This window comes from Haemorhous mexicanus, chromosome 9, assembly GCF_027477595.1.
Source record: "Haemorhous mexicanus isolate bHaeMex1 chromosome 9, bHaeMex1.pri, whole genome shotgun sequence".
In the NCBI taxonomy this organism is placed as follows: Eukaryota; Metazoa; Chordata; class Aves; order Passeriformes; family Fringillidae; genus Haemorhous; species Haemorhous mexicanus.
In genome coordinates this window covers 19,545,992-19,566,403 of record NC_082349.1, presented here as the reverse complement: position 1 = coordinate 19,566,403, position 20,412 = coordinate 19,545,992, and the positions used below count along the sequence as shown (strand labels likewise).

The 20,412-nt window shown below is 37.9% G+C and overlaps 1 protein-coding gene across 1 annotated transcript in view; it reads left to right on the top strand.

Moving 5' to 3' along the window:
* The window catches only part of OLFM3 (olfactomedin 3), a 47,955-nt gene extending 30,039 nt beyond the window's left edge, over window positions 1–17,916 (top strand). Inside the window, exons 2-6 of the mRNA XM_059854407.1 lie at window positions 4,258–4,404; window positions 6,804–6,959; window positions 7,984–8,203; window positions 14,727–14,833; window positions 16,580–17,916. Coding sequence (XP_059710390.1) covers window positions 4,258–4,404; window positions 6,804–6,959; window positions 7,984–8,203; window positions 14,727–14,833; window positions 16,580–17,257 — 1,308 coding nt within the window. The 3' untranslated portion in view covers window positions 17,258–17,916. The remainder of the gene's footprint in view (window positions 1–4,257; window positions 4,405–6,803; window positions 6,960–7,983; window positions 8,204–14,726; window positions 14,834–16,579) is intronic.
* Window positions 17,917–20,412: the final 2,496 nt, after the last annotated feature.

Sequence of the window (20,412 nt, the reverse complement as noted above, 5' to 3'; positions counted from 1 at the left end):
GTACAGAACCATATTTACAAACAGGCTGGAACATATTTCTGCCAAAGCACTGATGGGAAGTGGGGGGGTTATTTGTGCTCAGGCTTTTGCATTTCAGACAGGAACACACTGCTCTGCCTGGACTGAACTAATTAAGGGCTAATTGACTGTCTAGCACCTATAAAGAGATAATTCACCCACGCCATCTCCCACTGGAAACTGCAATGACTATTAGCACAGAAAGGATTGTTTATGTAGTGGTCAGCATAAGACACCCATAAGTATTTGTTAGTAAGAGCAGAAAGAGGGCAGATGAGGATATGGATGTTTTTAATGGATGATTAAATCTGGGTAGCTTGATCTCCTTTCATGCTGTGGATGTTGTGTGCTGCAGTCACGCCTCTCACTGCCAGCCTGCACTGGGATGATAATCACTCACTATGAAAACTCATTAGCTCCACAGCAATGAGCCCTCCACTGCTGAAGCTTGGTGCTGTCCTTAGTACCATGGCAATGATCTCTAACTGGATGTCCCAAACTCTCCCTTCTCTGGTAGGACTAAATACCACCAGAATAACCACTTCAGATTCTCTAGTAAGTAGCTGTTATATGTTGCAAGCTATCTTAATGCTGAATTAGTATTTAAGTGCCAGCAAAAGCGTTAGTTTGTTGCCTCTTTGTAAATCTCTTTCTTGGTTACTAATCTTCCTGTCATTTCTTAATGCATGCTTCTTTTTGGGCATCATGAAATTGCACATTGGTGAGCATGTTGTGGTCTTACTATGAAAGGGAAGGTTTCAAAATAGTATCCTTAAATATGTAACAACAAATGCCTTCATCTTGAGCATGAAATTCTAAAAAGAGTACAGCAATGTCTTTTCATTTGTCTAGACTGTTCTTCCTATCTTTACTGCTCCAGAAAAATGCTTTGTGTTGTTTAGCATATTATATCTGGCAGTAGCTTTCTTTTTGAAAATTGGATAATGTTACCTAGTAACTATTCACTAGAATATGCAAAGGGTCTGATTCCTTCACAGCTTTCTTTATTGGAATACAGTTAAACAAATAAATAGCTGTTAGAAACAAAATAAAATTGGTACTAGGAGGTTAGATACCAGAATTTTTAAAAGACTGATAATGGGAATAATACAAATGACAGAAATATCAGTTTGTATCATTGATGCTCATATACAGCAGCCTCAGTTAGTAAAAACCTCCAGGAAAGCTGTGAATAGCTATGAACTCATGAGAAGCCTAAAAAGTCAAGTAACTTTTTACTTTAGAGGGAACACTAACCTGGCATTCATAAATTAAATTAGAACACAATTTTCTTAGAAGCTCAGTAAAACACTCTTATCTATGTATCTTTTTGTGTAACTGCAATCAGATGTTTATATAATAGTAAGTTATGTAAAATATAAATGTAACTGCTTTTATAGCAATTCACAATTCTCAAAACTCAGAATTTTGTAACCAAAAATTCTGTATTTACTAACCAAAGTAGAATAATTTAATATATGCATACAGGAAAAATACTACTGCAGAAAATCACTGTATTTAGTCTAAAAATATTACTACTTCAAAATTAAATAAGAAAAAATCGTTATCTTTTAGAGCAGCAAGATGAGAACACAAAGAAAAGCTCTGTTTTCCTTAAATGTAATTTCATTTCACTGAGTCACAGATTATATTGCTAGTCCTTGTGGCTGTATATTATAAGTAGAAGTTTCCTATCACATTTACATCTAAGTTTGAAGTTGCCACTGTGTAACTACAAGATGCACATTAGTTATTATGAGCTATATATTTTATAAATATATATATATTTATACACACACACAAATATATGTGTTTGTACTGATGTGTTCAGATTCCAAGTAGCACAAAACTGTCATGCTCCCCCCTCGGCTACAACAGGGCACTGCTGATAGAAATGCCTCCTAAATATTAAGAATGCCTTTAAGAATGCTCTTTTCACTCTTTGAGTTGAGCTAGATGCATATTTTTTCTTTTGATAAGGGTAGCAAGAGTGCCAGTAGAGCTGGGAAAGTGATCATAAACTTGATTATCTGAGCTTGGCAACATCTGCCAAATAAAGAAAACGGGAATTGCAATCATGAAGGGCTCTTTTTACACAAACCAGAGCACCACAAATCTGGTACCTTTCTTAAAACTGTAGATGTTGGTCGAAAAACTTTATGGCCCAAGTGCTCAGTAATACCAGGGTCATCACTGACTGATTTTTGGCTGCCATCCAGAGTTCCCCACTTGCAGCTTCTCCAGTGAACTCTGCAGCATGAGCATTTCTCCACAATCTCTCTCTCAGCACATACACAGCTCATAAATTGTGTATATTGTACAATGTAAAAAAAGGACAAAACCTCCCAATTTCCTGCCTTCAGCAGGAAGAATTGTACAAGAATGTGGGGTCAGGTAAAGGGTCTCCTCTTCTGAGCTGTTTCAGTAGCAGGGTTGAAATTGCAAGACAAACCAGAAAATACTGTCTATGTTTAAGCAAGCATCCTAAGTAAGGTACTGTCCTTTGACCCATCACTACAGTAACAACAGAGGTAGCTGTAACAGTTTGATTAGAATATATGAAAGTGCAAGGGAAAAAATAAATCTCTTAGAAGTGAACTAAGTCTTTAATACAGCAGCCTGCCACGGCAGTGGTTAATATTGGATTTTATAGGGACTCCTCTGTTTTCCCCAGAATTTCAAAAACTAGCAAAAGTTACTATTGTTGTTTTCCACTTGCTATTTCTTTTCTTTCTTGTTTACTTAGGCCTTTCAGCAGTAAGCCTGCATTTGAAAAGTTGATGCAGTAGCTTCTGTAAGGTTTTGATGACTTTAAGCTCCTTTTCGAAACAGCAGTTTCTGCTTGAAGTAGGGATTAAATGTCAAACTAAAACAATAACAGAAAAATAAAGTGCACCTTTGCACACATGCATGTTTTTCTCTGCCATCACTCATATTACCCATCCTTATTAGTGAAGGAAGCCTAAATTTCCAAATAGAGGGAATAACAGAAAAATTCATAGGACTGTAGCCAAAATTGTAGAAGGTTTCTGCCATCTTCAATTACTTCTTCAGAGGAGTCTGTCTACAGAGATATTGGCACCTCTTCAGAGATGAGGAACTCTGCAACTCCTGCACTAAGCTGCCAGGAAAGCATCAGTATCAAAGCTTCCCAGTTTAAATAATCATTTTCTCTGCTGGCACTGAGTACAATTGTATAATATAAATAGCAACTGATTCCTACTGTGTCCAAACCAAAATTACTTCAATGATATCCATTAGCATCTGCACCATGAAATTCATCACTCAGTACAATATTAGGAAAGAATAAAGCACAATATTAACTGTAATTTACAGTTTAAAAAGAAAGTCCAAAAATTGTTTCTTGTATCTATTAACTTCCATCACCTGAATGCTTTCAATCATCTCATTATATTGTTTTCTATCATTCCTACACTATTTCTGTACATCCCATTAAAGAGATACTGAATCCCACACAAACATTAAATGCAGTTTAGCGTTACCCTGCTCTGCAAACAAATGTGTTGTGGTTTTTTTTTGCTTTTCTCTCTCAGTCGTGGTTGCTGTAAAAAAGAACAGGTTAGGAATTTCCAGTTTTCTACTGTCCCAGTAAAGGACATGCCGTGTCTTAATCTCCCTGTGGCTTGCTTGCCATGAGCCCCATTCCCCTGGCCCAACCAGACACTTTTCCATCCCACCCTGGGCAAGCCCCTGTTCCCTTGGCTAAGTGCAGTGGGAGCCTGGGGAGCAGTTCCTGTGAGGTGCAGCTTCAAGAGCAAACCTGTGCCCCACCTCCAAACTGCTGCTGAGCCAATTCCCACCCGTGAGTCACACACTGTGCTCTCCCCAGGCTCATATGTTTGTTCTTTCCTGTCTTTGTTGTTTCCATTAGTCTAAAGTAAAAGTCATCCAGGCTGAAAGGACATGTTTGTTCTCTGCTGATGAAAAACTCTAATGTCCCTTTGCAGAGAATTAAATCACCTGGCTTGTGCTGAATCACAAGCAGAGTATCATTCTCATCCACCCTGGAAATTGTGCATGCTAAACTCCTCTAGAGAACTATTGCAAAGGTGTGAGATATGGCAAAACTGGGAAACTACCAAACTTAATAATTGTTGGCTAGTAGGAACCTCAATGCAGACATGTACTGCAAAAATAAAAATATTCTGCTGCAGTGTTTTTTTCAAACAATAAAAAATCAGTTCAGTTCCTTTGATTGTTACTATTTTGTTGTTACAGACTCAGATTAGCCCCAAGGAAGGGTGGCAAGTTTATAGCTCAGCCCAGGATCCTGATGGCCGTTGCATTTGCACTGTTGTTGCACCTGAACAAAACCTATGTTCAAGAGATGCCAAAAGCAGGCAGCTCAGACAACTACTAGAGAAGGTAAGTCTTCCCAAAAAATTCCTCCTCTTGGTCATTACACTTCCTGTGGAACTCTACTGCTTTCCTTCTCAGTTAATCCATAATGAACTAATGAATAGTTACCTGATAAAAACTGTTCTTCAGGGTATATCCCCTGCCTGTGTTCTCCTCTCTGATTGTTATTTATCTGTTTTCCTTACATCAAAGCTTTCCCAACCCAAGTTGCATCTTCTCTCTTAGTCACTCGTCCCAAATTCCTTCTTACATACAACAGGACAGATTTTCCTGTGTAAAATCAGTTACAAAAATCCCACTTCAAGCTAGCTCAGGGATTTAAACTATAGCTTCTGCTTTGATCATGTGAGACTGCTGAATGTCATTTCTCATCTCTTATCAAAAAATAATGAGAGAGACATCACAGCATCTTGAAAGCAAACTGTGCAGAGCATAAACAGTTGTAATTTTTTTCATTGTTTCTTTTTCTCAAGTTTATTTATTCATTTTCTAATGAATAAATTTTCCCCAACAGCCCAATTCTCAATTCCAGTATTATCCACTATTGCACATATGGTGAAACCAATGAAGTCTTGTTTTGCATCAACAGAAAAATGCTGCAACTATGAAAACACAAACATTCTGCATTCCCTGCATAAGTAAGCAAGGTTATAGTTACTGTATCACAGCCAGTGGTACAGAACCTGAGGCCTGAGAGAGTGTTTGAAGAGCAGCAAAAATCAACATAAAATGTAGACTTGAAAATATATTTGTAGCACACAATTTATAGTATTTTTCTAGCTATAGAAAAATCATTCCAGTGTTAATACAGTGCCAGATCCCCAGAGATTTTTGCTCTCTGTGCTTCCATGAACTTCAGAAGGGACAAAGTTTCAAGTTGACAGAGCCCATAACATGAGATGCATGGAGAGGACATTGATGGACCAGCAGAGAGAAAAGGAGCTGCCCCCCCTCATGGTGTCTGTTTGCTTCAGAAAGGAACACTCCAGTCTTTGCTCCAGGATATTCCCCAAATACCCAAATTTTACTAAAAAAACCCTTTATTTTGAGATGGGGGTTGAAGGGGTATGATAAAATAACTACATAGTTTTTCAGCTGCCACAGAAATGAACTGAAATCATCAGCCTCTCAAAGCTGTTCTCTTATGATTAGGACTGTGGCAACCATGGATATGTAATATTGTATTACTATTTCCTGAGTCCATATAGTCCTTTAATTAGAGCCTCTAATGTGCATGTCTCTTCTGCCAAATGGAAATTCCCAAAGTTCTTCCAGCACTCAAAGGACTTTATTTGCCTGCTTTTAACACTTAGATAGCAAAAAAGAAAAAAAAAAAAGCCTCTGCATTTTTCATTAAAAATCCTTTCTCAGAACTATTAGTGGCAACTGTACAATAAGTAATGTACACTATTTTTAAGAGTAGTTTCTAAATCCATATATTCTGTAGATCATGTTAGTTCCAAACATGAATATCCCTTGAAATACTGCATATTCTTGCTAACCACAGGAGTACTGCTGGGTTTGTCTTTCCTTAGGAAGGTACAATATGTTTTGTTTGAGCCAAAACTTCAATAAGGTGCCTAATACATTTACAAATGTCTAGTTTTCTCACATTTTAGGACAACAAAACCCTTGCTGAAATAGATAACTACACTTGGAAAATGTGTCATTTTTATGGCTGGCAAAAGCATTGCTTTCATAACAGAAACTTTTAAAAGTAGGTGTAATTTACTCTTGATGACTGATACTGTTGCATCACTGTGGTAAAGTCCTCACTATAGCTACAAAGTCACTTGTTCAAAATTTACCTAAACATTCACTACTTTTCATCTGAAAAAAAAAAAAAAGTGGTTTTCTACCAGTGAGACAGTTGGATAAAATTTCTAATTTTACATTTACTTATGGAATTATGGGGAAGTACCTCTGCAGTGATTAACACAGCCCAGCTTATCTCTGGGCAGTCTTATGAATGCCTTATATTGAATGATTCTATAAATGCCTACTAAAGAAGGTCATGCTCCTTGTACTGACCAAAATCTCCAAAATCCTCCAAAGTGCCTGGAAGGAAATATATGCTATATGAGCACCTTCTGAACCACACATCTACTACAGGTGTCAAAGACGACTCTATTGCCTGACAGCACTTCCTGAGCCCAGTGAAAATTATGCTTAAAGGATCTCTCTCTCTCTCTCTTTACCTCTAATCAGTCCAAACAATTTTTGCCTTCAAGGCCTTGCCCTGTTCCCCACTATTTGTACCTTCATGCAGTTACAGAATGTAGAACTGTACTGTGGTAGAATGACTCTCAACTAATTGACAGAAATGCATTTCATTGCCTGACATTTAAACAGAGAAAAAAGCAAAGCAACAAAAAGTGCATTTAGAAAGTGTTCTTCTTTAACAGGTTCAGAACATGTCCCAGTCTATTGAAGTTTTAAATCTACGGACTCAGAGGGATTTCCAGTATGTTTTGAAAATGGAAACACAAATGAAAGGGCTGAAGGCCAAGTTCCGGCAGATCGAAGACGATCGGAAGACATTAATGACAAAGCACTTTCAGGTAGCTCCAATTTTTACAGGAACCTCCAAGCCTGTGGAAACAATGTGCTAAGTGACAATGCATGGACTGCTAAGGTCTCAGCTGGAAATGCTCCTACAAGGGTGCCATTTAAAAGAAAAGCATAATAAATCTTCCTTTATGATGATAATCTTTTGCTCTGTTGAATTTAATTGTAATAGGGAGGAATTATTAATTATTAAGTCATTAGAAAAATGTCACTATGAACAGATTCCTGTTCTTTCTCAATGTGCATGTCATACTGAGAAATTTATGTTCTTTCAAGCTCCAGTGCTAAAGGGAGAGATCCAGTGGAATTAATAGCAAACAAGTAGAGTTCTGTGCTCATAGTGTTCCATGACATTTACTGCAGTTGAAGGGAAGAAAGGTTATAATAAATCAGTTTATTGTAATTTTTATCCAGTGCAATTAAGATCTAATTTCGTGTCTGAAGTTCTGCTGTTTTGAATTTGGGATGGTTACAATCTAACCAGTCACATTAGTGTGATTAAAAAAAAGACCTCCACTGAATTTTAATGATGACAAAAACCACAAGCCCATCCTTTTGTGAGGCAGAAGGGTTACAGATATTACAAGTAATATTCTGGATTCTGAAAAAGCTACCTGAAGTACTCTTCAGGAGAAAAATATTTCAATACCATATGTAAATTCTTTTAATATAGTCTGATAAATTGATCTTTCAAGACTGTGAGACCACAAAATAGGTGCTAGAAAATACATTCTGAGGATTACATTATGTTAAGTAAATATATATTTTTTGAAGTGTTTCTGAAAGTTCACTTAAAATTAACCTAATAGAAGACTATTCTCTCATGCATTGAATCTCCTGCTTACTACCATTAAGTCTGAGGGGTCTGAGACTTTCAGGGTAGACTGATTATAGATTTGTAACTAAAATAATAATTTTCAAGTTGTTTTAATAATCAGGCATAAATACTACAGTGAAGGAAATCAGGGGATTGAACCCCTTAAACATCTCTAATGCACATATGATTGCCTTTAACAGGAGTTGAAAGAAAAGATGGATGAGCTTCTGCCACTGATCCCAGTTCTGGAACAATACAAAACTGATGCCAAGTTGATCACACAGTTCAAGGAGGAAATTAGGAATCTGTCTACTGTGCTCACTGGGATTCAGGAAGAAATTGGTGCTTATGACTATGAGGAACTACACCAGCGTGTAGTCAATTTAGAAACCAGGCTTCGTGACTGCATGAAAAAGCTCAGTAAGTTAACAAATTCATGGCAAATTAGGTCCCTTGGCTGTGCATTTTTAGTTGTCTCTCTTTAGAAAGATTAAGGTTTGGAGGGAGGATTTGTCTGTTTCTTTGATGAAAGACTGCATTATATTCTGATCTGTGCTACCCTAATAAAAGACAAGAGTAACTCAACCTAAGGTCAGTTATATCATTCTAAGTACATGACATAATGTAATGCCGTACTCTGTACAGAAGGAATTAGATGAAAAATCATAACAGATGGCAAACTTGAAATCTGAGGTTTAAACCACTTGGAGAGTTACAAATATTTCCTTCAAAAAAGCTCAGACAGACACTGCTACTAGAGTTATCTTTAGGGTGTCAATGTGAAAAAAATAATGAAAAGTAGAATGGAATCAATTTTGAGATGTCCACGTCATAACCCTGGCATCTGTGTCACCTGAGAGGCCACTCTGACTGTAATGTCTTCAGCCTGTACTATTAGTGTTAAGGAGATCTCCCATTCTCCAATTCACATTACAACCTAACCAAACTTCACATCTAACTTAAAGAGACCAAAGCACAATTTCTGCAGGATGCACAGCAGCAATCCATTGCTACTGCTGCACCTGGTTTACCTCAGGCCACCTCCACCTTGGCTGCTCCCATGCTGCCTTTAGAAGTCAAAGGTTGAACATTTTTGAAAATCAGCACTAGCTCAGTATCAGCTATAAAACTAAGGGCCTGAAGGATCAATATCAAGTGTCAGCCTCAACTTCCATCAGGGATGGGTAACCTGCTTTACAAACACAATGCAGTCCTCCCAGTCTATCCATGCATTTGGAGATTTCTGAGTGGATCACTATTGCAACCTGGATAACTACAGCAAACAATCCAGCCCCCCTTTATGAAAAATAAACACTTCACACTTTACTTAACACTAAACAATTTACTTAGCACTAAACATGAATAAACTTGAAATTCCAAGGTTTAGGCCTGAGACACTGTGATCAGTATCTCAGTTATCAAGTGTGGGATGTTTACTTTTAATGCTACCCAGGACATTAAAAATCTTTGTAACTGGATAAGTAAAGCCTCCTTATTTTTTTGATGCAGTAGAAGGAGAAAAAAATCTAGGTTAAGTTACCCTCTTCAATAATTTATTTCTTTATTTTATTCTGGAAATAGCATAGTGGTGATGTGCTAAAATACATGAAAGACTTCTTCAAACAGAAATTTCTTATGATCCTATTTTCCCCTCAGTACACACACAAAATAGCACATTACTGCATTGGCAGAAGGCAGTCAGGAGAAAACAGCTGTGTTGCAATACTGCAGCAAGCAAGAAAATTCCTGAGAATAAACAGTATTTTCTGATAGTGAGTGTTCCAGTAAGTTATGAGATACCAAAAATCATCAGTTTAACAAGTGTCTTGTTTTTCTTTGCTTTTACAGCATCTTGTAACAACAGTTAGTGAAGCAGTGAGTGGGAGATATATTTTGTGCAATGGAATTACTAGGTGTATTGACATTCTATCTATCCTGAATTCCTGCAGCACATTCTAATCTCTTGATGTACCTCATGAAAAAAAAACCATTAAAATTATGTACATTAGCAGTAGAGACAAAGTTTTTGTATAAAATAAATTATTAAGCATATCCATTAACAAAAGGGAGTGGACCTTCTCAAGATGTAACACAGAATCATTTATCCTTATTGACATTATTCCCTGGTCTTAGATGCCTAAATGACTTTTATGGTCCCCTACTAAGCTGTTTTTCTGGCCTATCCCTAAGTGCCTTTTGAAGCACAAGCAGCCTCAGTGTGGCTTCCTGTAACTGCTGAGAGCTGGGGCTGTGTGCTCAGATCAGAGAGCATGAGGAGAAAGCAGCTTTCATGCCAACACCTGCTTTGTGGGCACACTGGCCATGCTGGAGATGACCCAGCTGTGCCTTCCATGCCAGCCCAATAGCCAGAAGCCAATGGCCCCAGTGTGCCACAGGATCTGGCTTGAATCTTCACAGATTTTGTTGCATTTCACAATACAATTTTCTAATCAGTGTATGCAATAGCTACTCTCTATTCTTCTCCCCAGCAGGTGTTTTTCAGCAGTATAATGCATTATTTATATTGTCCTGGCCACTTAAAAGGGTTCTTCCATCTGCATTGGCAACACTTTCAACACTCATTGCAGTACACTAAGCAGTTATCTTACTCTCACTAAGGTTTAATGCTTACCACAACAGCTGTGATGACTGAATTTTGCTCCTTCTCTTTGGAATAAGAGAAAATTAAAGATGAAGCTGCTGGGAAATTAGTTGACAAAACTTTTAAAGGGTACATGCAGTTAACCATGTAGAAATAGAGTGCATGTGATTACACACACCCCAAATTCACATGTAATTATACATGTATGGGTCTTTTACTGATAGTCCTCTAAGTCATGGGTATTTATAAGAGAATGCAGGTTGCACAGGATGCTTGGAAGCTTCCTATTCTTGTCATGACATGTTTATGAAATTAGAATAAAACTTACATGGGTAGCATTCATAGCATCCAATGCTCTGACATATAATTAGAGTAGATTTATATCAGATTAAGGTCTACCTGCATCTGATTATAATGTAGACTCTGAGCAATATTTTACAGTAACATTTTTTGTTAAAAATTCAAAAGTACAATATTCTATGTATCCAAAGAAGTTCTGTTACATCAGTGGCAGAGGAGCTACTAGTGCAGGAATGAGACTATTGATTGCAGTGGTACTTCTACATCCAAAGCATCCTTCCCTTTGAAATTTGAAGAACTTTACAAATATCATTTAGTATAAAACTGGACAACAGAGATATAGATTCTTATCCCTATTTTGTAGATGAAGGAACAAGCAGCCCAAAAGTATAAATAGATTTTCCAAAGATTACAAAGCAAGTCATGGCACTTAAGGAGAAAAATCCAGGGATTTCCTCTCTGCAAACTCTAATAACTATATTACAGTGCTTGCTTCCTGGATTGATATTATGCAGGAAAATACACATACATTCATTAAGAACTGATTCTTCATTCACTCATTTAGTATGTTATGGCAAATTTGACCATAAGCAGAAAAGTGCAAGCAGTAAAACATTTGGAATGCATTTGTGCAAGTGCCAAAAAAAAACCCTCACTTCATTTTCCCTTATTTATTACCTTCCAAAAAAAAAAGACAACATAATAATGATGCTTATGAACACTAAGAGAATGTTGTGATTTTATTTCCCTTGTCAGTCCTTCTATAAATGATACATTCAGTTGCTCTATATGGCAGCTACCAATATTCAGCCACATCACAGAGAATGGGACTATCCACCCATTTCTAGCTATTTCAGAACAGCTTCTCTCCAGCTGCACTATCACAGCCTCCTCCTGGCACTTGCTCACTTTGGAGCTTTCCAGACACATTCTGCCTCATGTACTCAAAAGTACATCTGTTTTCTCTTCTAATGGTCACTTCATGCTCAACTTCTTCCTTAATATAAATAAATACTGGAATTCATGGACAGACTTACAGGAGTCCACTGCACAGAATTGTTGCAGGAGAGGAATCAAGCCAGAAACACCTGGATTCTGCATATGAGATTTCCTGTACAGCTCAGTTTAGGATCTAAAAGGACTCTATGATTGGGATTTCCCAACTACTACAATCAGTTATGGCTGGAACTTGCTAATGTAGGGCAGCTGCTTCTTTCAAAGCCAAGGAAAAGAGACTGAGGGCTTCTAAAAATCCCACTGCTTTTCTGTGTAACCCCACCTGAACCTCTTAGGGAAGGAAAAAAAAAGCCTAAAGTATCACATTTTTCTTAGAGTTACTAAACGTCTTCACAGGTGCTAGTATGGAGATACATTTGACCTAACTTTTTACTAGCATCTGGTCTTTCTGTTAGAGAATCAAACTGCTATAAACCAAATGTTCCCTTCTGCCAGGGAAAAAAAAAAGGCAGATCTATGGGTTTCTGATTAATGAGGAAGGAAAAGAAAAATGGGACCTACTATAGGGCAAGAGGAAAAAAAAAAATCCTTCTTACAAAGTGCTCTGTTCTGTTATGCCAAAAAGGGAAGCTTTGTCACTTTCAGTCAGCTGCCCCCCAGCTATACAGCAGCTCTCCCAGGAGTCTTCCTTCCTTGATCACTGCATGCTGTCTGGGAATAAAGATTTGATCAGAAATACACCCTGACTCAAACTGCTGATCATTTAACTGCTGAAGTACGTCATCTCTTTTCACATTGAACAGCATCTCAATACATTTTGAAGGATTATTCTCTAAAAGCATCTAACTCCTGTGACAGGGGTACACAGCTCTATTCATATAGTTTGAACTAAATGAAGGCTGAGGAGATTCATTAATTATTAACGATGTGTAACTAACTCTTAATCAGCGAGCTATACATTCAGGATAAATAAAACACAACAGAGGAACCACTGTACTGACACTTAGGCATGCAAATCTCTGAATTGCTCTCTAACCTCCAAAAGCTCCTCACACACAGAGCAGCACCCAAACAGCCACAGAGCTGTGTGCACCCCCACAGGGACTCCAAACACCACCTGCTTTTATCCCTGTCCTGCTGCAGCCTTGAGCTTGCTGCGTGCCCGTGCTGCTCCCACCCTGCCCTGGCACTGCTGAGCCCACCTGGAGTGTTCGTGCACCTGCCCTGCCTGGACCCCCTGACACAAACTGTGCCTCAGGGAGCCCTCACATCTCCGAGAGGGGCTCTTCCATGGGTTTTGTCCATTCAGAAGCAAAACTTCACAACTCATTATAAGTCCACTTTTAGCTTCCTGGATTTCTCTTTTTCGTAGAAGAAACAGAGCTTCAGATTCCAAATTATTTTTATGCTTTCCCACTAATTGCAATACTGTGTTGTAAAGGCACCAATTAGCATTAGTATACCTTATAACTCATGCATTCACCGTGTTTTAATTATCCCAGATACTACAAGTTCAGGAGTAATTGTTATTCTGATTTCTTTCTGCTTATTAGTTTTCTGATAAATCATTCCAAATGAAGTATTCCAAATTCAAACTCAACCCTTAGGAAGGGTTATCTCATGCCCATTTCTGAGACTATTTACCAACAGACCACCTAAAAATAAAAGCCTTCACCTTGACAGGTTATAGTTCTCTACCTTTCCAGCTAATAGCGATTCACACTGCTGAAAAAGATCACTCAGCACACAATGCTAGCAGCCTACCTACAAAAAAATCCAGAATAAAAAGTTATGTCCTATCATAACCAAGTATTAAAAAAACCAATAAGATTATTTAAAATGGGAAATTCCAAAGATATCTTCAAAATACTGCAACCTGAATAGATTGAGATATGTCTCTTAATAATGTCTCTTAATTGACCCAGAAAATAGACACAGCCTACCCTGCTCATGGAGGTCTCAGCATGCATTCAGTTATCTTCATTTCTAATACATCCAACTTCCCTGGCTGTGAAGCAGCCTCTGAGTTTTCACCACAGCATTAACCCCATTCTAAGTGACCCAAATAGGCTGGCATGAGACATTCCTTCCAGAGTATAAAATTGATGTGACCCTCTCTTTTGAGCTGAATAAATTCACTCTCAACTCCAGACACCATTTGTTTTCTACGTTTCCTAGACAGATATAATTATCAGTGTAGCACAGAGAAGCACTTACTTTGAAATTTAAAAAATTGTTTCACTTCTTTTTACATTCTTTTCTTAAAAAACATGCTATTCAACCTAATTACATGCACACCACTGTGTGATGTTACATCTTGGTAAACACATGAATTCCACCAGGAGCTTGTTTCTAAGAGGTATCTTATTAATGTCCCCTAAAATATAGATTTTTGAGTTGTTAGGAAGGTCAGCATCCGAGATGGTATCGACTTTCATTATTTCCTCCCAGGCAGCCAAATAGATTAGAAGCCAACCAATACAGCCAAGCTTGCTAAATAATTCTCACACTCACTTTCCTCAGGCAGCCTCTGGTAAAGAAAGAGCCATGTGTGTGTTAGCAGGGGGCAGTCAGGCACAAGCTTTGAGAACAACAATGTTGTGTGTACAAGCTCATTTTTGTGTCTGCCCTTCACCACTTAGTTACCCTGGCCAATGGAAAACTGAAACATCCATCAATCCCAGCTTTGTGCTGAAGTTTCTGAGGGCAAAAGGGAGGGGGGGATTATGTCTTCATTTCAGTTATTATTAAATGTTCTTCACTTCAGCTCAGAAGATATTTTACCAGTTGTATTTTAGCTTATACCCAAAGACCATAACTGTGCTTTGATGTAAGATGTAAATACAAAATTTAAATTACAAAGATGTAAATACAAAAATACATAATAATAAAATTTTATGTGTATATTTTTGCATATTTATATTACTTCAATATGGAAAAGTTCCTCCTGTGAAGGTGACAATCAATCTTCAGCATAAGCCTGAATCCCCTGGAGCCACTATGCAGTTTGGAGCATTTGGCCTTGTGCTCTAACTGAAGTCAAGGAGAGTTGTGCATTAATGCATTTGTTTTTTTTGATTTCAGCATGTGGCAAATTGATGAAAATTACAGGCCCCATTACAGTGAAGATCTCTGGAACCCGATTTGGAGCCTGGATGACGGATCCATTGGCATCAGAGAAGAATAACCGAGTATGTTAAGGCACTGTCTTTGTGTCCTGGAGTCTTACTTGCTTTATTTTAATCTTTTAAAAGATATTTTGCCCTAGGAAGTTACAATCCCAAGCATGATTTTCTACTTCAGTCATTTTCACACTCAAACAATTCCAGAGAAAAAGCAACAGTATTTTTGGAAAAATATCCAAAGACAAAAGTTATCTGAGCACTTTTGTGCCATTTACTTCAACTTTTTCAGGGTTGGCAAGCATCTATCAGAACTAACAACTTTTTTTTTTTTAATTTCCTAACATATTTAACTGTGCCTAGGTCTTTTAAGAACCAGAGTAATCTAAAACATCAACATTTTTACCCAAGAACAGGAACCACAATGCAGCACAGTTAAAACTGGGAGGATTAGGCCCCATATAGGCTCTGGTGAGATCATTTGCTCTATCATATCCAAGTTATGTTATTGTTTTGTTATTTGGCTCTCCAATAGGATCTCAAATTGGCTACAGTTTTGAGAAGATGCTCACTCCATCAAAGAGCTTTGGAAGTCAAAACAATAGGTTTCTTTGTATGAAGCCCACAACATTAATTTTTTGAATACAGAAAAAAAAAACACAGGCAACAGAAAAGGCAACAGAAAAATGACAATAAATAAAGAGTGGTGTGCAGCTCTCCCCTGCCCACTGATCCATGCATGTTTGCTACTGACTCCAGAAACCTCAATTACCTTCAGGAGAGCATCAAACTCTGAGAAACTAAAAGGGGAAAAAGCAAATTGCATGAAAAAAAGAAATGGGGGAATAGAAGTTACATAAAGAACATTTTAAAAAAGTAGTAATTCTCTTTTAAGGGGGAAAAATCGCTTTGAAACTTTACTGTTTCATTTCTATTGGTTTTGTTTCCTTTACTAAGACTATTTTTCCTTGAATATAGAATCAGCTGAAAGAAATTTAACCACATTTATTCCTACGTATAAATTCAAGTTTATCTCACATGCTATTTCCCATCTCTCTCTCTTAGATTATTAGTCTCTAGAAATACCTTTAAGCAAGCATGATATAGCAGAGGCCCAAACACTGAATTAAATTTCTCTGAAAATGCAGACACTGTAGTTAGTAATAGTGGCATTAAGAGTTCACCTGTACAGGTAAGTTGGATTCAGAAATTCAAGAGTTCCTCCTGCTTTTGTAACAGGAATGTGGGCAATATTGCACTTTCATAGCCTGCTGCACAGCTAAAACTTGTTTTCCTTCTTTTTTGCAAGGTCTTTTTGTAGTGGTTTTGGTTTGCCAATTTAAGATTTCCCCAATTTTAAGATTTCCTGGCCAATGCACCAAAGAGTGTGGCAGGTTTCAGTGCTGGCCAATCACTCATGCACTCCCTGCTGTGAGATAGGATTAGGAGAAAGGCAAAGCAGGCTCAAAACTTTAAAATGGTATAAAGAAAATGTTATCAACAGTAACTAAAAGGAAAATAAAGTATAGGAATCAAAACAAACCCTTCAAGACACTTCTCACCCCACAACCTTTTCTTTCCCACTGACAATGTAAAGAAACAAAACCTAAAATTCCCAGTCAGTTCACCACCTCTAAAATAGTCCTTCTTCAGTTCACTTAGGGAGAGAAGTCCCTCTTGTTAATCTTATGAAGAGTTCTCCACAAGAGGAAAACACATTGACACCAAGCCATGACACTCCCTCATGCCAGATCATGATCACATAGCACACACCATGCTTGAGATGGTCACTCCCAATCTTTGTTTCCTTTCCAGGTCTGGTACATGGATAGTTACACTAACAATAAAATCGTCCGTGAATACAAATCAATCGCAGACTTCGTCAGTGGGGCCGAATCAAGGACATACAACCTTCCATTCAAATGGGCAGGAACCAACCACGTTGTCTACAATGGCTCCCTCTATTTCAACAAGTACCAGAGCAACATCATCATCAAGTACAGCTTCGACACGGGGCGGGTGCTGGCGCAGCGTAGCCTGGAGTACGCTGGCTTCCACAATGTCTACCCGTACACCTGGGGTGGCTTCTCTGATATCGACCTGATGGCAGATGAAATTGGGCTGTGGGCCGTGTATGCCACCAACCAGAATGCAGGCAACATTGTCATCAGCCAGCTGAACCAGGATACGCTGGAGGTGCTGAAGAGCTGGAGCACGGGCTACCCCAAGAGAAGTGCTGGAGAGTCCTTCATGATCTGTGGTACCTTGTATGTCACTAACTCGCACCTAACAGGAGCCAAGGTCTACTATTCCTACTCCACAAAAACCTCCACTTATGAGTACACAGACATTCCTTTCCATAATCAGTATTTTCATATATCCATGCTTGACTACAATGCAAGAGATAGAGCTCTCTATGCCTGGAATAATGGACATCAAGTCCTGTTTAACGTCACCCTTTTCCACATCATTAAAACTGAGGATGACACATAATTTTATTTCCCTTACCCCTCCCTCCCTCAAAGCAGTCTCATTTGTGATTAACTCTAAAAGCATCCATCTCTCTCAGTTCCTTTTAATTTACATTTCTTCCTTCATTAAACAAAAGCAACATTTTCTACTATGTAATGCATCTCAAATTTGGCTGAACCTGTCAAAAATGACCTGTCAGAAATAAAAAACATCTTAACTCGTGATTCTGCAAGGTCTGTCAAGACCTTGTCTTGAAAAGCACTAAAGAGGATTTAATGGCTAAAGACAGTTTTTAAAAGATTATGATCTGCCTTATTTTAGAGTCAGAGACTAATGGTGGCTTAAATGCATGAATGTCTTTTTTTACCTCATTTTTTGTTTTAATATATTGCTTAACTTCAGGAAATATTTCAGTAGTGTCATATTGCACATTGTATTTTTTTATTTATTCCGAAAAACAGATTTAGTAGGAATTTAATTTTCTTAGACAAGGCGTATGATTCATTTTGCCATCATCCAATTTCAGATGTGGTGCTGTACAGTATGTTTTTAAATCTCTTGCAAACATTTTATCAACAGTATGTATTTCTACCATTGTAACCACCATTGTGCAATTGTATCTCTTCACTTATGTGAAAGTAAACTAAGTACTATTTTTTATAAACTATATTGAAGCTTAATTGCAGTTCTGGCTATGAGTCAATTGAAAGTGGTAAAAATCTGATAAAAGGTTGTTATTTCTGAGAAAGCCCAGTAGCTTCTCAGATGCATGGTTTCTATTCTCAGCTTTGCTTCCTAGATCCCCTCTGAACCAGCGCTGCTTACTGGCACATTAGCAACTTTGAAGCTTCATACCAGTCCCACCTTTACAATTGTTTGCTCTGCCCAGTTTTTATCTCCTGCTGCTGGCTCCTCTCTCTCTCTCTCTTTTTTTCCTCGTACTTTCTTCCCTTTCACCATTTGACTGCCCTTGTTTATGCTTATCCCTGCTGTGAACTTTACCAGCCAGAAGCTGGAAGGAGCTGGTGCCCACCAGCTGAGAGTGGGAGTGCATCCCGTGTTTGTGCTGTTCTGGGGCACTGAGGAGCAGTGGTAAAAGCCAAGCTTCTCTCCATCTATCTGTCTTCTTATTAATAATAGGGGAACATTTATCTGTTGACAAAACTCTTCTCTGGGATGACAGTAATCACAGAAAATACACCAGGGAAGGTGCAAAGCCCAGATGATCAGTGTGGCCCCTGGTATTCACCAAAATTCTTATAAGGGAAGAACATCAAGGCCAAGCTGTTGCAAAGAGGTTTGGGGCTTGCTGGCAGTAGAATTGCTGCACCCAAACTGATGCCTTCAAGAAACAAATACTTCTGAAAACTCTGGGGGTTGCTGTACTATCTCATTAGAAACTGGGGGGCAGAGAGAGATGTGCATAATTGAGAAAAAAGGAATGAGGTGCTATGTATCTCTTCAGGCAAAAGTAGAAAGAAATTACCATTAAGCACTAGTAATCAGACTTTTTAATAGCTGGGCTCTAACAAAATGGTAAAAGACAGCTATCTGAAAAATTCTGTGTAAGCTGTGTCCCTCACACTGTCTGAGCTTCTATTTTGTATATCCTTTGAAATTGAAAAGCCAGATATTTTATTTGCTGGTTCTTCTAATGTACCAGCGGAGATCACCTAAAGTCTCATTAATGTTTTCATTCTTATAAATATACGTGTTTATATATGTTTACAAGTATGTTTTATAATACAAGCCCATGTGAAGCTGAACAAATTGCCTTATTTTTCATACCAGTTGCAAAACAAAAAAATGCTAATAAGTTTTCAAAAACTGATAAAGGAGGCAAAAAAACCTGAAAAACAAACAACTAATTACATTACAACATGACCAGAGAAAAGTTACTTTCTTGCTCCCATCTCCCCACTCCTGTCTAGAAGAAATGGTAGCTGTTATCCCATACAATCAGTTACACAGAATTTGGACAGACTCAGTTCAGCTAAATAGACAAATAAAATCACTTCCCTCCTGTAACCAACTTACCTGTATTGACAATGAAACCTCCTCTGTGACATGTGAAAATGTTCATGACTATTCATTAAAAAAGGTATTTTATGTTATACAGGGATGTTTTATGAAAATGGAGTATGTTCAGATTTTTATCAAAAGCCATAAAACAAATCTCAACCTTTCCCCTGTACAGAATAATTTCAACAAAATAGTTTTTTCAACCAGTATAGCATTTGTAAAATCATTAGTCATTAGATTGAGAAATTAAACTTCTTTCTACTCTATCATCATAAACTTGAAGAATAGTCACAATCTCTTTATCTGAAAACAATGATTACTACCCTATTTCTTTATAAGAATACTGTGTAATTAGCATACATACAGTAGTACAGGTTGATATCAGTTCTTACAGTAAGATTACTCTCACCTGATTTCTATACCATTATCAGGGTAATACACCTGTTAGTGAAAGAAAAGACAACACTACTACAGGGTGCTAGAGATGGATGGAAAAGAGGGTTAGGAAAAGCACCTTTGTAAGGTGGTTTGTCAAACCAAGATAAATCCTACCCTTCTAAATTAGTAACAACAGGTTGGATTCCAATATTTAAACATGAAATAACAGCTTCTACACAATCTATACAAAACATGGTGAGACATTATCAAGCAACACAGCTTTCTGCTAAGGAGCACTTGTTTTTCTGTGATTGTGTTAATCACCTGTCATTTCAAAACAGGAAATTCCAAAGTAATATTCCATAAGGCTGAAAACACCATGCCTCAATATAAGCAGATTTCTGTTACAAGCTTGGCCTTCATAATTGGGCAGCACAAGCAGAAAATCTTGGTAATGTAGAAGCATCCTACAAGTTTTATAGGTGAAGCATATGCTTTTTATTATGATAATGGGATACCTGTAGTATGTAGGGGAATAAAACATCTCCCTAAACGTGAGGAATTTAATTGTAAAGTCTGTTTCAGTATCTTAATGACTTCCTGTTTCAAGGGATAAACATGTAAAAGGATCATGTCACTCCTCCACCCAAAACAGGATACCTAAACTTCACCAAGCTGTGCTGGCAGCAGAGAGGGATGCAGACAGCCCCAAATCTACCCCAGGAACACAAGTCTGCCAATCCTCCAGGCATCCTGGCCTGAGGGAGCCTAAGGAA